The sequence below is a fragment of the Eretmochelys imbricata genome, chromosome 2, assembly GCF_965152235.1.
Source record: "Eretmochelys imbricata isolate rEreImb1 chromosome 2, rEreImb1.hap1, whole genome shotgun sequence".
Taxonomy (NCBI): domain Eukaryota; kingdom Metazoa; phylum Chordata; order Testudines; family Cheloniidae; genus Eretmochelys; species Eretmochelys imbricata.
The window spans coordinates 40,647,412-40,661,226 of record NC_135573.1 but is presented as its reverse complement, the minus strand read 5'-3'; the positions used below and the strand labels follow the sequence as shown (position 1 = coordinate 40,661,226).

The 13,815-nt window shown below is 41.5% G+C and overlaps 1 protein-coding gene across 1 annotated transcript in view; it reads right to left on the bottom strand.

Moving 5' to 3' along the window:
- The window catches only part of NIPAL2 (NIPA like domain containing 2), a 65,349-nt gene that overhangs the window by 30,474 nt on the left and 21,060 nt on the right, over nucleotides 1-13,815 (bottom strand). The window contains 2 exon segments of the mRNA XM_077808920.1: nucleotides 7,476-7,647; nucleotides 11,904-11,972. Of these exon segments, the coding sequence (XP_077665046.1) occupies nucleotides 7,476-7,647; nucleotides 11,904-11,972 (241 nt within the window).

The following is a 13,815-nucleotide window of genomic DNA, read 5'->3' as shown; positions in this document are numbered from 1 at the left end:
GTAACAGCCATGTTAGTCTGTATTCGCAAAAAGAAAAGGAGTCCTTGTGGCACCTTAGAGACTAACCAATTTATTTGAGCATGAGCTTTCGTGAGCTACAGCTCACTTCATCAGATGCATACCGTGGAAACGGTATGCATCTGATGAAGTGAGCTGTAGCTCACGAAAGCTCATGCTCAAATAAATTGGTTAGTCTCTAAGGTGCCACAAGGACTCCTTTTCTTTTCAGATACTATAGTGATGGATGCTCTTATGTACACTTGGCTAGACAGATTAGATAAAGCCCTGGATCTCTCCCTGTGTCAAGACATATCACAAAAGGAAGAAAACGAAACAATGATTGCATGCATACACAAAATTAAACAAGAAGTTAGATGTAATTTCTTAGTGTCAGTGCCATTCTGCCCAAGAAGTATAAGAAGAAGTGCATAACAGTTAATTGGCCAATCAAGCCTATTTTTATCATGCAAGATAGATATTAATGTTGTCCTGAACACAAAAGAAAGGGAGGAATTACAAAAGTAAGTCGTTCAAATAGTGACCTTTTCCTATCCATTACACACTGAAGATGTGGCACGTCAAGGATGACTGAGTGGCAGAGGCAGAAAGGGAAAGATGGTGGACAAGATGTCAGAAAAAGGTCTTTTCCATACTTAGCTTCTTCTTCCATCAAAAAAGTAACCAAAATATTGGAGGCTGGTATCAACAGAGAACTGTAAATCTTAGTTAATTCAAGATGCTGAATAAGAAAGAAAGAAAGAAAGAAAGAGGACTACACAGAAAACTATAACATCCAGCTATGTGTTCTTTTAGAATGAGAAGAATAAATGCATTTAAAAAAAATTCTGAAATAAAACTTTCTGGAGACTTATTTCAGGGCTGCTCTTAGCTGAGTTCTCAGAACCACAGGTCCTCATTTATCACAGGGATGTTACATAATAACGAACGGGAGAGGAGGTGGACCATGCAACATAGTTCCACTCTGCGAAAATGTCTGAGAACCATTCCCCCAAAGAACTGCTTTTCAACTATATCATCTTTAAAGTATCAGAACAAACTTCTTGACCCAAAGCCATTTGGGAATTGATATATGAGAATGCAAAAGCATCTCAGCAATGCCAATCTTAGTGGATTATGCATAAAACCAATTTTTCATAGAGTGATAAGAACTGTATAAAAGATGGCCTCTGATATCACAGCTCTCTCCTTATTTCCTGCCAATTTATTGAAAGCCTGAAGAAGAAATAAGAATCACCTGTTATAAATCTTTGCAAGCAGGCTGGCTAACCTAGTGAGGAGGGCTTTAAACTAGGTTCACTGGGGAAAGGAGACCAAAGTAAGTGTGGTAAGTGGGGAAGTGGGATACTGGGAGGAAGCACGAGCAGGAGCACGTGAGAGGGGAGGGCTCCTGCCTCATACTGAGTAAGAGGGGTGATCAGCGGGTTATCTCAAGTGCCTATACACAAATGCACGAAGCCTGGGAAACAAGCAGGGAGAACTAGAAGTGCTGGCAAAGTCAAGGAATTATGATGTGATTGGAATAACAGAGACTTGGTGGGATAACTCACATGACTGGAGTACTGTCATGGATGGATATAAGCTGTTCAGGAAGGACAGGCAGGGCAGAAAAGGTGGGAGAGTTGCACTGTATGTAAGGGAGCAGTATGACTGCTCAGAGCTCAAGTATGAAACTGCAGAAAAGCCTGAGAGTCTCTGGATTAAGTTTAGAAGTGTGAGCAACAAGGGTGATGTCATGGTGGGAGTCTACTATAGACCATCGGACCAGTGGGATGAGGTGGACGAGGCTCTCTTTCAGCAACTCACAGAAGTTACTAGATTGCAGGCCCTGGTTCTCATGGGAGACTTCAATCATCCTGATATCTGCTGGGAGAGCAATACAGCGGTGCACAGACAATCCGGGAAGTTTTTGGAAAATGTAGGGGACAATTTCCTGGTGCAAGTGCTGGAGAAACCAATTAGGGGCAGAGCTCTTCTTGACCTGCTGCTCACAAACCAGGAAGAATTAATAGGGGAAGCAAAAGTGGATGGGAACCTGGGAGGCAGTGACCATGAGATGGTCAAGTTCAGGATCCTGACACAAGGAAGAAAGGAAAGCAGCAGAATACGGACCCTGGACTTCAGAAAAGCAGACTTTGACTTCCTCAGGGAACTGATGGGCAAGATCCCCTGGGAGAATAACATGAGGGGGAAAGGAGTCCAGGAGAGCTGGCTGTATTTTAAAGAAGCCTTATTGAGGTTACAGGGACAAACCATCCTGATGTGAAGAAAGAATAGTAAATATGGCAGGCGACCAACTTGGCTTAACAGTGAAATCCTTGCTGATCTTGAACACAAAAAAGAAGCTTACAAGAAGTGGAAGATTGGACAAATGACCAGGGATGAGTATAAAAATATTGCTCGGGCATGCAGGAGTGAAATCAGGAAGGCCAAATCACACCTGGAGTTGTAGCTAGCAAGAGATGTTAAGAGTAACAAGAAGGGTTTCTTCAAGTATGTTAGCAACAAGGAGAAAGTCAAGGAAAGTGTGGGCCCCTTACTGAATGAGGGAGGCAACCTAGTGACAGAGGATGTGCAAAAAACCAATGTACTCAATGCTTTTTTTGCCTTTGTCTTCACGAACAAGGTCACCTCCCAGACTATTGCACGGGGCAGCAAAGCATGGGGAGGAGGTGACCAGCCCTCTGTGGAGAAAGAAGTGGTTCGGGACTATTTAGAAAAGCTGGACGTGCATAAATCCATGGGGCCGGATGCGTCACATCCGAGAGTGCTAAAGGAGTTGGCGGATGTGATTGCAGAGTCATTGGCCATTATCTTTGAAAACTCATGGCGATCAGGGGAAGTCCCAGACGACTGGAAAAAGGCTAATGTAGTGCCCATCTTTAAAAAAGGGAAGGAGGAGGATCCTGGGAACTACAGGCCAGTCAGCCTCACCTCAGTCCCTGGAAAAATCATGGAGCAGGTCCTCAAGGAATCAGTTCTGAAGCACTTAGCGGAAAGGAAAGTGATCAGGAACAGTCAGCATGGATTCACCAAGGGCAAGTCATGCTTGACTAATCTAATTGCCTTCTATGACGAGATAACTGGCTCTGTGGATGAAGGGAAAGCAGTGGACGTGTTGTTCCTTGACTTTAGCAAAGCTTTTGATACGGTCTCCCATAGTATTCTTGCCAGGAAGTTAAAGAAGCATGGGCTGGATGAATGGACTGTAAGGTGGATAGAAAGTTGGCTAGATTGTCGGGCTCAATGGGTAGTGATCAATGGCTCCATGTCTAGTTGGCAGCCGGTATCAAGTAGAGTGCCCCAGGGGTCGGTCCTGGGGCCGGTTTTGTTCAATATCTTCATAAATGATCTGGAGGATAGTGTGAATGCACCCTCAGCAAGTTTGCAGATGACACTAAACTGGGAGGAGAGGTAGATATGCTGGAGGGTAGGGATAGGATACAGAAGGACCTAGACAAATTGGAGGATTGGGCCAAAAGAAATCTGATGAGGCTCAACAAGGACAAGTGCAGAGTCCTGCACTTAGGACGGAAGAATCCCATGCACCGCTATAGACTAGGGACTGAATGGCTCGGCAGCAGTTCTGCAGAAAAGGACCTAGGGGTTACAGTGGACGAGAAGCTGGATATGAGTCAACAGTGTGCCCTTGTTGCCAAGAAGGCCAATGGCATTTTGGGTTGTATAAGTAGGGGCATTGCCAGCAGATCGAGGGACGTGATCATTCCCCTCTATTCGACACTGGTGAGGCCTCATCTGGAGTACTGTGTCCAGTTTTGGGCCCCACACTACAAGAAGGATGTGGAAAAATTGGAAAGAGTCCAGCGGAGGGCAACAAAAATGATTAGGGGACTGGAGCACATGACTTATGAGGAGAGGCTGAGGGAACTGGGGATGTTTAGTCTGTGGAAGAGAAGAATGAGGGAGGATTTGATAGCTGCTTTCAACTACCTGAAAGGGGGTTCCAAAGAGGATGGCTCTAGACTGTTCTCAGTGGTAGCAGATGACAGAACAAGGAGTAATGGTCTCAAGTTGCAGTGGGGAGATTTAGGTTGGATATTAGGAAAAAAATTTTCACTAGGAGAGTAGTGAAGCACTGGAATGCGTTACCTAGGGAGGTGGTGGAATCTCCTTCCTTAGAAGTTTTTTAGGTCAGGCTTGACAAAGCCCTGGCTGGGATGATTTAATTGGGGATTGGTCCTGCTTTGAGCAGGGGGTTGGACTAGATGACCTCCTGAGGTCCCTTCCAACCCGGATATTCTATGATTCTATGAATGTAAACACTATTTTGAATGTTTAAAAACATAAAAATGCTATTTTAAGATCTATTTTTAAAAATACATTATTAAAAATGTACTGTTTTCTTTCCTTGGAGAAGAGAACAGCTGTCGGCTCAAACTATTTAATACTCTGGACAGATGTAAGAGCTCACATCATTACAACTGTTCAAAGAATATTCCCACTGTGTCACTCAAAAACATGGTCTGGTCTTCTTGGATTGAATCTATTTTTTAAAAAATTACTATTATAGGCCAAATTTCTGGCCCACATCTTCACAGTGCTGGATGCCCTCTATAAAACTCACTAATGTCACCACCTCATAGGATCAGGCACAGAGTTTTCACTTTAATTGAAAACAAAATATTCATATAATCACTTTAAATGTATAATCTGTAATATGTATAGTACAGCATGGTAACACACAGCGTATCCAATCCTAGGAGCAGGTCCATTATAAGTACTGTAAGAAAATAAGAAATGCCAGATTGTCTTATTTGACAGATTCATGACAGAGGGATGATATTTTGAAAAATATGCACAAAGAGGGCAGAGGTAAGGTTGTCTGTTCAAATAAATTTAAGAAATTTTACTTTTGAGTGCTTAATTTCTCAATCTTAACACTGAACTATGATCTATGGAAAGAAGCACATTCAACTTCAGTGCAAAATTGAAGCCAGCTTGGGTGTGACCCCCTCCCCCCTGAACTAGCTGAAATGTAATGAGAAAAATATTTCTTCTATTAGAAGACCTGCTCTAGAAGTTACTTTTGCCCAGTTATTAGCAGAAGGCGATATTTGACTTGATCAGTCCATCACAGCTCAAAAGGAGGGCCTAAACTTCACAAAATACTGTTTCCATGGCTGTAGTTTCAGTAAGAAAACATCTTGTGGTAGGAAATATTACTGGAGGTGTTGACTTCATCAGCACACTGAATCTGGTAGTTTATTTCTTCTTTCTTGACATTTGCAGTTTACTTTCCTTTCTTTAACATTGTTGAGAGGTTATCTAACTAAAATAGTTTGTGTACAAACTAAGTACTGGAGAAACAGGCAGAGTAAGGTACAGAACTGCTAGATGAATGTGTTTGCTGGACAATGTATAATTTCATAGTTCTACATTGCTTAAGAAAATGATATTCAGAGTGGGTAGAAGGGAATGGAATATAAAGTGTTGTAGGGATATTCATATTTTAAAACCAAATTTTGGTTTGGTTAAAAAGAGAGTGGGAGGCAGGGCAGTGAGAATAATGTAATGTTTATGGAAATGTTTTCCATGATTTTTGGAGAGTAGGAGGAGCAGGAGAAGCAAGAGAGACAGATGGTTTAATGAAAACATTTCTCTGCAAACCTAGGTGGAGAGAAAGATACAAAGAACATGAAATTGACCAGATCTAGTTTTGCTGTCCAAACTGAATAAAGTGCAAAAAGCAAACACAATATAAAGTAGAATGAAGACATTTAAAAAAAACCCACTTTTTAAAATCGAATGGGTTGCTGGGTAGTTTTTTAATACTGATTTTTATCTGAACAATGCTTCTTTGGATTTCCAGTACATCTGGAACTGGCAAGATTTGCAATTGCAGAAGTTATTACTATTGCCACTACAAAGCCCATATGTATGTGTCAGCCCAACATATTGTTTGACCCTCAGGTAAATATTTCATTTCTTTGTATGATAAATCCTTCCAAGGACTGTGCGTTCTGATGTACAGTTGGACTTGATGCCAAAACTCAGGGACATTTTAATGTTAAAGGGCACAGTAAGCTGCCTGCACCTTCCCTTCTTGCACACACACCCACCCCTCACATGCACGCACATGAATGAAACCTTCCACTACAGCCAGGAAGTCTGCAGGGAAAAAGAGTCTGAAGAAAGACTCCAGGATGCAGTATCATTTTCAGAAGTGTTTATTCTAGGAGGAAAACTGATAGAAAGGGACAGTCCATGAAATACATGCTGTTTCTGGTGTCAAGATGAACTCCGGTGTATCTGGATTCTGATATGGCTGCACTGGATGCTTCAGTTTTGCATGTGAAGCAACGTTACTAAGGGATGCAGCTGCACCAGTCAATTCCTATTTCTGCAGCTTCTGTGCTATGCTAGCCTATCTACTGTAATCTCCACTGGTACAGATGAGACAAAACTGTTTAAAAATAAATTTCCCCAGAAAAGAAGAAACAGAATATAAATGAAATACCACCACCATAACTAAAATTATGAAAAGGTTTTGTCCCTGTAGTGAGTGGGTGCTTAAATGCATTAATAAAAGGCTCTAAATATGGAATAAGACATAATAAAATAAGGGCCATGATATAAATAATTATTTGAAAGGTCTGTTGATTTGTCCTATGAAAGCACAAGATGGCAGCATTAGCAGTGCCCCAGAACAAAGTAAAGGTTTCTGGAATTTTGTAGGCCTCTCTAATCACATAGGCCTCTTATCAGAGGTAGAACAGTTTATGCACTTAATAAACTTCCCAAAAGAGAGAAGGAACCAAAGACGCTAATCTGAGGAAAAGCACAACTTGGTGCAAACGCACACAGTGGCATTCACTATGGTACAAGGGCTCAGGAGAGCCACTCAGCATTGTTTAAGCTTCCTAGTGCAGCTGTGCTTGTGGAGCCAACAGTAGAGCATAGGGCAGAGGGAGAAGGGAGTGCCAGAAAGGGTTGGTGTGGAGGCCATGCATAAGTCTGCATGGAGGATGGTGATGGGCAAGGGACAGCATGGGAAAGCCAGCTGATGCCACGATGAGAGGCAACTGTATAAGACAGAGAAAAGTATGTAAGCACAAAAGGCTCAATCCAAAGCTCACCAAAGTCAAAGGAATGACTTCTGTCCATGTCAATGGGCCTTGGCTCAGGACCCATTGTGGGGTACCTCAAACAACTGGATATTGACCCAACACGTACTGCAGTTCTACATAGAAGTATCCTAGAGCACTAAGCCAAACTATGGGATAGATTAATATGGGCTCTTTTGCATTGAATAGGGGTTTACTTTAAATTTCCATCCTATTCAATTGTATGATTCATTCACTTCCAGACTGTAATAGCACTACTTCCCCCCAAATTCTCTCTTCTCTCTGCAATTCCTCTTGTATTTTTCTTATACTTCTCACTAACAACTGTTTAGTAAAATATCTACATAAATAAAACATGGAAAACCAGCTCACCTATGACGGATACACATCCTAATGGAGCTATAAGGGCAGCTGGAGCAAATCCATAAGCTGCAGCATTCCCCAGCTCTCCGAGCCCCATGAGGATAATTCCACACCACCACAGCTTGCTTGTGTAATAGGGCTTTTCATTTGCTTGGCATGCCAGTCGGAGATGAGCATATTTCTGGAAGTTAATTATTAGGAACAGATGAAAAAGAAGCTTTCATTGTGTTAATACATAGAATGAAATTTGAATAATTAGGGGGCCTGTCAACTGCAAATTCCAGGTATGTCAAGATTTCCTCTTTTTTTAAAATTAGTTTCAGTTTGATGTTGCAGACATAGTACTTTGTACTAATACTGTGCTACTTTGGCTTGATGCTTCCTTAACCAAATACCCTGGTTTGAAATGATGAAAAAGCTACCCCATGAAATAAATCCACCCGAAAAAATATCAAGGAACTCTGAAGTTAATATATAGTCTAGATGGCTAGCACTACAACCCTCTGGTGTTATTTCAAAGGGTTTTTCAGGAAGAAAAAAAATTTTTCCCAGGGTAGCCTAAGTGGCAATGCAATTGTATGAAGCTGAAGCCACAAACCAGGTGAAGTTGGCCATAGAGGAATGTGCTCCTTCTAGCTGATCCATGAAGTGGCTTCAAAGGCAGTTTAAGAATAAAACTGTGTGCAACTAAGCATGGCTAGTATCAGGAGGAACTGGCATTCCCTTTCACACAAAACAGGGCCTAATTCTGCTTGCCTAACTCACGCATGACTTTAGTAGGATTACACACATTAGTGAAGCAAGCAGGATTTGGGCCATGATCACCTGCTATACAAAAAAACAAACAAAAAGACCCTAGCACATTGTAAAGCATAATCTGGGTTAGCTTAGTCTCAGTGCAAGAAAGTTTGTCAACACTGTCTATGTTCCAAATGTCTTAATTTCTATTTCAACAGTACAGTATAACATAAGCAAATAACAGTTTGTCAACCCCTTTTTCTACAGGGCAGAAGTACTATTTTCTTGCATGGTGATTGTTTTCTATTTAGTTTTATACCTAGAATTGTGCTGTGACCGGATATTTTGATGACCTTGGTCATTCAGGGCTTCTAAAATAGAGTTCCGGCTGCACTGAAATCACTAAAAGGAGTGAGCAGGTGATAGTCAAGAACGTATAATTATTGGGTGGATATGCAGTTTTCACTATGCTAGTCTTGCTAGTGCGTGATACTCTGCCTATCATGCGGCCTAATATTATCTCAGTTTCTCCCATCAGTCTGTATCCATCTGTTGTCTCTTGTCTTATTCTTAGATTATAAACTCTTTGGAGCAGGAACCATTTTTTTGTTCTGTGTTTGTACATCATCTAGCACAATAGGTCCTGGTCTATGACTAAGGCTCCTAGGTACTATGTTACTGCAAATACATACATAAATAATAATCTATATGGTTTCACATACAGAGCCAAATTTCTCACCAGCCCTTCTGCACAGTGTAAGAAGTAGTAACCAAGAGGGCTGGTGTTACAGCTCTGCCTAGAACTGGTTGGAACAATGCCTTTTTCCTTGTGGAAAATTTCAATTTTTTGGCAAAAAATCTAAAACCAATCTAAAACCTTTTGATTTGGAAATACTGAGGCAGTGCCTCATGGGAGTTGTAGTTCAGATGTCCCATTCTCCTCTAGAGGCTGGGCTCTCTGGTCAGATGACATCTCCCATTATGCACCAGGTTCTTGCCTCTGGATGCGGGGAGGGGGTGCATCATGGCAGTTGCACGGCTGTCGTGCTCCCTGTGGAAGGATGTCCAGCAGTGGGAGTCCCGGCCATGAAGCGGAATGGGAGGATGAGGCAGCTGAAGTGGCATTTCAGGATCTCATGAAGCATTCTCATGAGGCCCCAGAGTGGCATTTCAGAATCAACATATTTTGGTTTTTGTCTGAAATATTTCAATTTTCAGGCTTCAGTTTAAAAAAATAATCCACAGAAAGCTGACATTTTGGGTTAGAAATTCCATTTAGTCAAAAACCTAATTTTCTATTGAAAAACGATTTTGAAGGAAAATTTCTGATGAGCCCTAATTGTACCCTCATTCTGTTCCCTCACTCCCAAAAACCCACATGGAGGCCCCGAGAAGAATTCTAGAGTGCATGAAGAGACACCTTCCATGTCTGTGATCATACAACCTCAATCCACTGGCAGCTCTTACACATCCTCCTCTGTTCAGATTGCTCATGCTCTAAGCATAAGTATTTTGCCCACATGAGAATTTTGAGGGCATTTCCAATGCAGCCGAAATGCAGTCACCCATCTGTACTGACTTTGGTGTGTTTGTTTGCAGACTGCTTTTTTATTTGGGGCCCAATGGAGGGGGTGAAGGGAACACAGGGAAAAGGAGTCATTTGGTGGGTGGGATAGTGAAGAGTAACGAAATTTGGCCTCTATCCATTAATATTAATAGGAAAATAAATGTCGGGGTTTAAAGAAGTCAGGCGTCCATTTAATAAACATCTGTTTCATTACTAAAGGGGACAATGCCATTTTTATAGGGCAATAGAAGTTTCTGCTGCAATTGGTTATCCGTGGGGAGAGGGAGTAAGTCTTCATTAAGTTTGTACACACTGTTTAAAGAAAGGAAGATGCCTCAGTTCAAATTCAGCCCAGGTTGTTAATGAATAAAAGTTAAAGCTTGTTTGCAGGCCAGTGTATTCTCAGGGTGCTTCCTAGTGAAGGTCCACCTTAGAAAAACCACTTTAAGCAAGACTAGGGACAGAAACTCTGAATTACCTCTTCACCCTGACCTTGATCAAACTTCCAGTGTAGTCAATGGGAGAGATTTTCCACTAGAGTTGGATCTGCCCCCATTAAAGGAGATCCTAGTCTCCAACCCAAAATTGAGGAACACTGGCTGTGTCTTAGAACAATGGCAAATTACAAGGGGTCTGCGGATACACAGAATACTTCTGTTTCTGGGGCTGTCAATCTAGAACCATTCAAAAGCACTAAATCCACTTAAGAAAATAGACGCGGGCTGGTGAAGAAGTTCCCTGGTTGAATAAAAAGGTGTATTAGTGAATTTTATATTCCACAGGCTTTCATGAAAGACTGTGTAAAAGAGATTATGCTCAGAGATAGAATTGCGGTTGCATCCTTAATAGACAAAATCAGTTTTATACTAAGGGGGCTTAAAAAAACCTGAATACAATGTTACCAAAGTAATTTTGCAAGAAATCTCTTTTATTTTTTTAAACCTTCAAAGCTTCAAACATGGGTTCTGCCCGTAAACATTCATTGGTAAGATTACTGAAAATACTTAAAGGGACATTTTCAAGATAAAAAAAATCACAATAAAAATGGTTACTGTTTAACTAGTAGCAATTTTGATTATTAAAACAGAACAGATTTTAAGAATTCACATCGGTGATCCTTACTCATGCCAACAGTCCAACTGCGTTCAAGGGATTACTCTTGAAGGTGAAGTTGCAAGGTCAGGACCACAGTTTGCTTTTTGTCCTTTATGCTATTTATTATTAGCATTTCCTTCAACTTGCACAATGAAACTAGGCTGGCGAGCACTGCTTTCCGCCCCAATCTTGCAAACATTTAAGTAAATGTGTTAATTTATTTACAAGACTAGTTTTATTAAACAGGATTGGGGCCTTTGTTTATTGGCAGCTTCACTTTAGGATTTGCATTCACTAACACACTGGCTCTCAAGCAGTGGCGTATTAATGCCTAGGCCGACAAGGCCTAGGCCTAGGGCGGCAAATTTGCAGGGGCGGCAAATTTATAATAGCAGCCAGAGGCTGCTTCCCCCAGTGCCGGTTCGCGCCCTCCGCCCCCGCCCCAACTCCACCCCTTCCCGCCCCCATTCCCTGCCCCTCCCTGCCCCTATTGGTCCCCTTCCTCAAATCCCCGCCCCGGTCCCGCCTCCTCTCCTGAGCACCCTGTGTTCCGCCCTTTCCCCCTCCTTCGCGAAGCTGTTTCGTGCACAAGCACTGGCAGGGAGCAGGAAGAGGCAGGACGCGGCACGCTCAGGGGAGGAGGTGGAGGTGGAGGTGAGCTGGGGCGGGGGAGTTGCTGGGGGGGGGAGGCGGCAATTATTTCTGGGCCTAGGGGCAGCAAAATCATTAATCCACCACTGCTCTCAAGTTGAGGGTGACAATCACCACTGGGGTCATGAAGAGGTCCAAGGGTGTAGTGTTTTTATGGCTAGTTGGAGGGAGGAATTCTGAAACTTTCTTCTATTGTAACATGGGGTCACAATATAGACAAGGTAGAGAACCATTGCACTATCACAGAGTTACTGGTTGTGGGGGAGCCTACATTCAGTGAACTATTAAAATGATAATTTAAAAAGTGCTTTAATTAGATAAATAAAACATACATCATTTACTAAAATTTAAATAAATCAAAATAATTAGAAAAAATTATTTCATACCTGGATATTCAAAGAGATACTAATCAGAAAATTTCCAGTGATTGCCAACAAAACACCCAAGAGCTGAGTCTGCAAAATTTAATTAAAAAACAAAGAAAATTAAAACATTGCTACTTATGAATTTATACAGGCATAATAGAACAGAAGGATCCTGCTTACACTTTTGTGAAAGGATAAATCAGGAATAAATTAAATAAAATAAATATAATTGATTTTTTCACTTATTGAATTCATGCCTCACTAACTAAATCAATGAGGACTGTCTCTGCCTGAATACCCATAAAGATAATGAAGATGGTGCATTCTGCCTAGGACATGAGCAGTAAACAACTGTAAATTGAAGGTTATTCCATTGTACAAGTTGTTTTTGCCATCCTTTGAAATTGCAGTATATCCAAAGAAAGCTTGATAGGATTTGAGAAGATGTTATACTGACATGAATTTTTTATACAGCTAAGAATGTTTAACAATTTTATTATAGATATATATATATAATATACACATTGTAAGGAGAGTGGTCACTTTAGATAAGCTATTACCAGCAGGAGAGTGAGTTTGTGTGTGTGTGGGGTGTGAGAAAACCTGGATTTGTGCTGGAAATGGCCCAACTTGATTATCATACACATTGTAAGGAGAGTGATCACTTTAGATAAGCCATTACCAGCAGGAGAATGGGGTGGGAGGAGGTATTTTTTTATGCTTTGTGTGTATATAATAAGATCTTCTACACTTTCCACAGTATGCATCCGATGAAGTGAGCTGTAGCTCACGAAAGCTTATGCTCAAATAAATTGGTTAGTCTCTAAGGTGCCACAAGTACTCCTTTTCTTTTTGCGAATACAGACTAACACGGCTGTTAGTCTGAAACCTGTCATTATAGAGGTTAGATGCTAAGTCAACAGCAATCAGACTGTGCACACCACAGTACAGTCATTTGTGTGCTAATGTATTCATCATATGACACAAGATATCCAGCAACACAGGTATCCTGATAATTTCCTTAATGCATTTTGTTATTTCACCACATTCTGTTCGAGTTGGGATGTCTGCTTTCCAATAAGATTAGCAAACTTTACACAAAGTTGGGAAATTCAAAAAATGAAAACAGCATACATTATTTTGGAAAAAATTATATTTAGGTGCTACTTCAGCAAGCTCAATGCCAGGCTACACTACAAAGTAACCTGTGTGGGCGCACCATGTTATAACAGTTGTGTCCTGATCATGGTATAACGCAGTTTGGTCTTGGCAGGGTGGAAACCATGTTTCTAGTACCATGTGCCACAATTCAGAGCAACTGAATCTGTATTTCCCCTCTATGGTCCAGCAAGGGCCCCACTCTCAGGCTTCGGGCTCCCAAGCAGTCATCTTTCTCCCATCTAATTTGGGTACTCCAAGCTGAACAGTTTCCTACCTTCACTTTTCCCTACCCATCAAAAGACAGTCTGTTTAAGCAGGCCTGCTTGCTTTTTCTTCAGAGACTAATAAGGGTAGTTGCTCACAGTTATAAATGACCATACAATTCTACCTAAGTGTGGTGTTTGGATGCTGCTTGTAATTATTAGAACTGGGAGCACTGGCTGTTGGGAGTCTGAAAGGACAGGAAACAGGAAGGAGTGGGGGAAAGTTGAGGAGGTGGAGTGAGAGCTACCGAGGGTGCAGCAGCAGCTTGGTAAAGAGGTTTCCAATTTAAAAATAAAGTCCTGTTGAAGTTTGTTAGTACCTTGCCTGGTTGCTACAACACTAAGCAAGCCTATTTTATTCTTAAAAAGGAAAAGCATTTGAGCCAGAACATTAAAAACAACAAAAGAACCTACACGCATGATAATAAACTTACCAGAGATCACCCCTTCCAACATGGGCTCTGGCAGAAGCAGTCCTTCAAAACCCTACCCCAAGGGTTTTCCTGTGG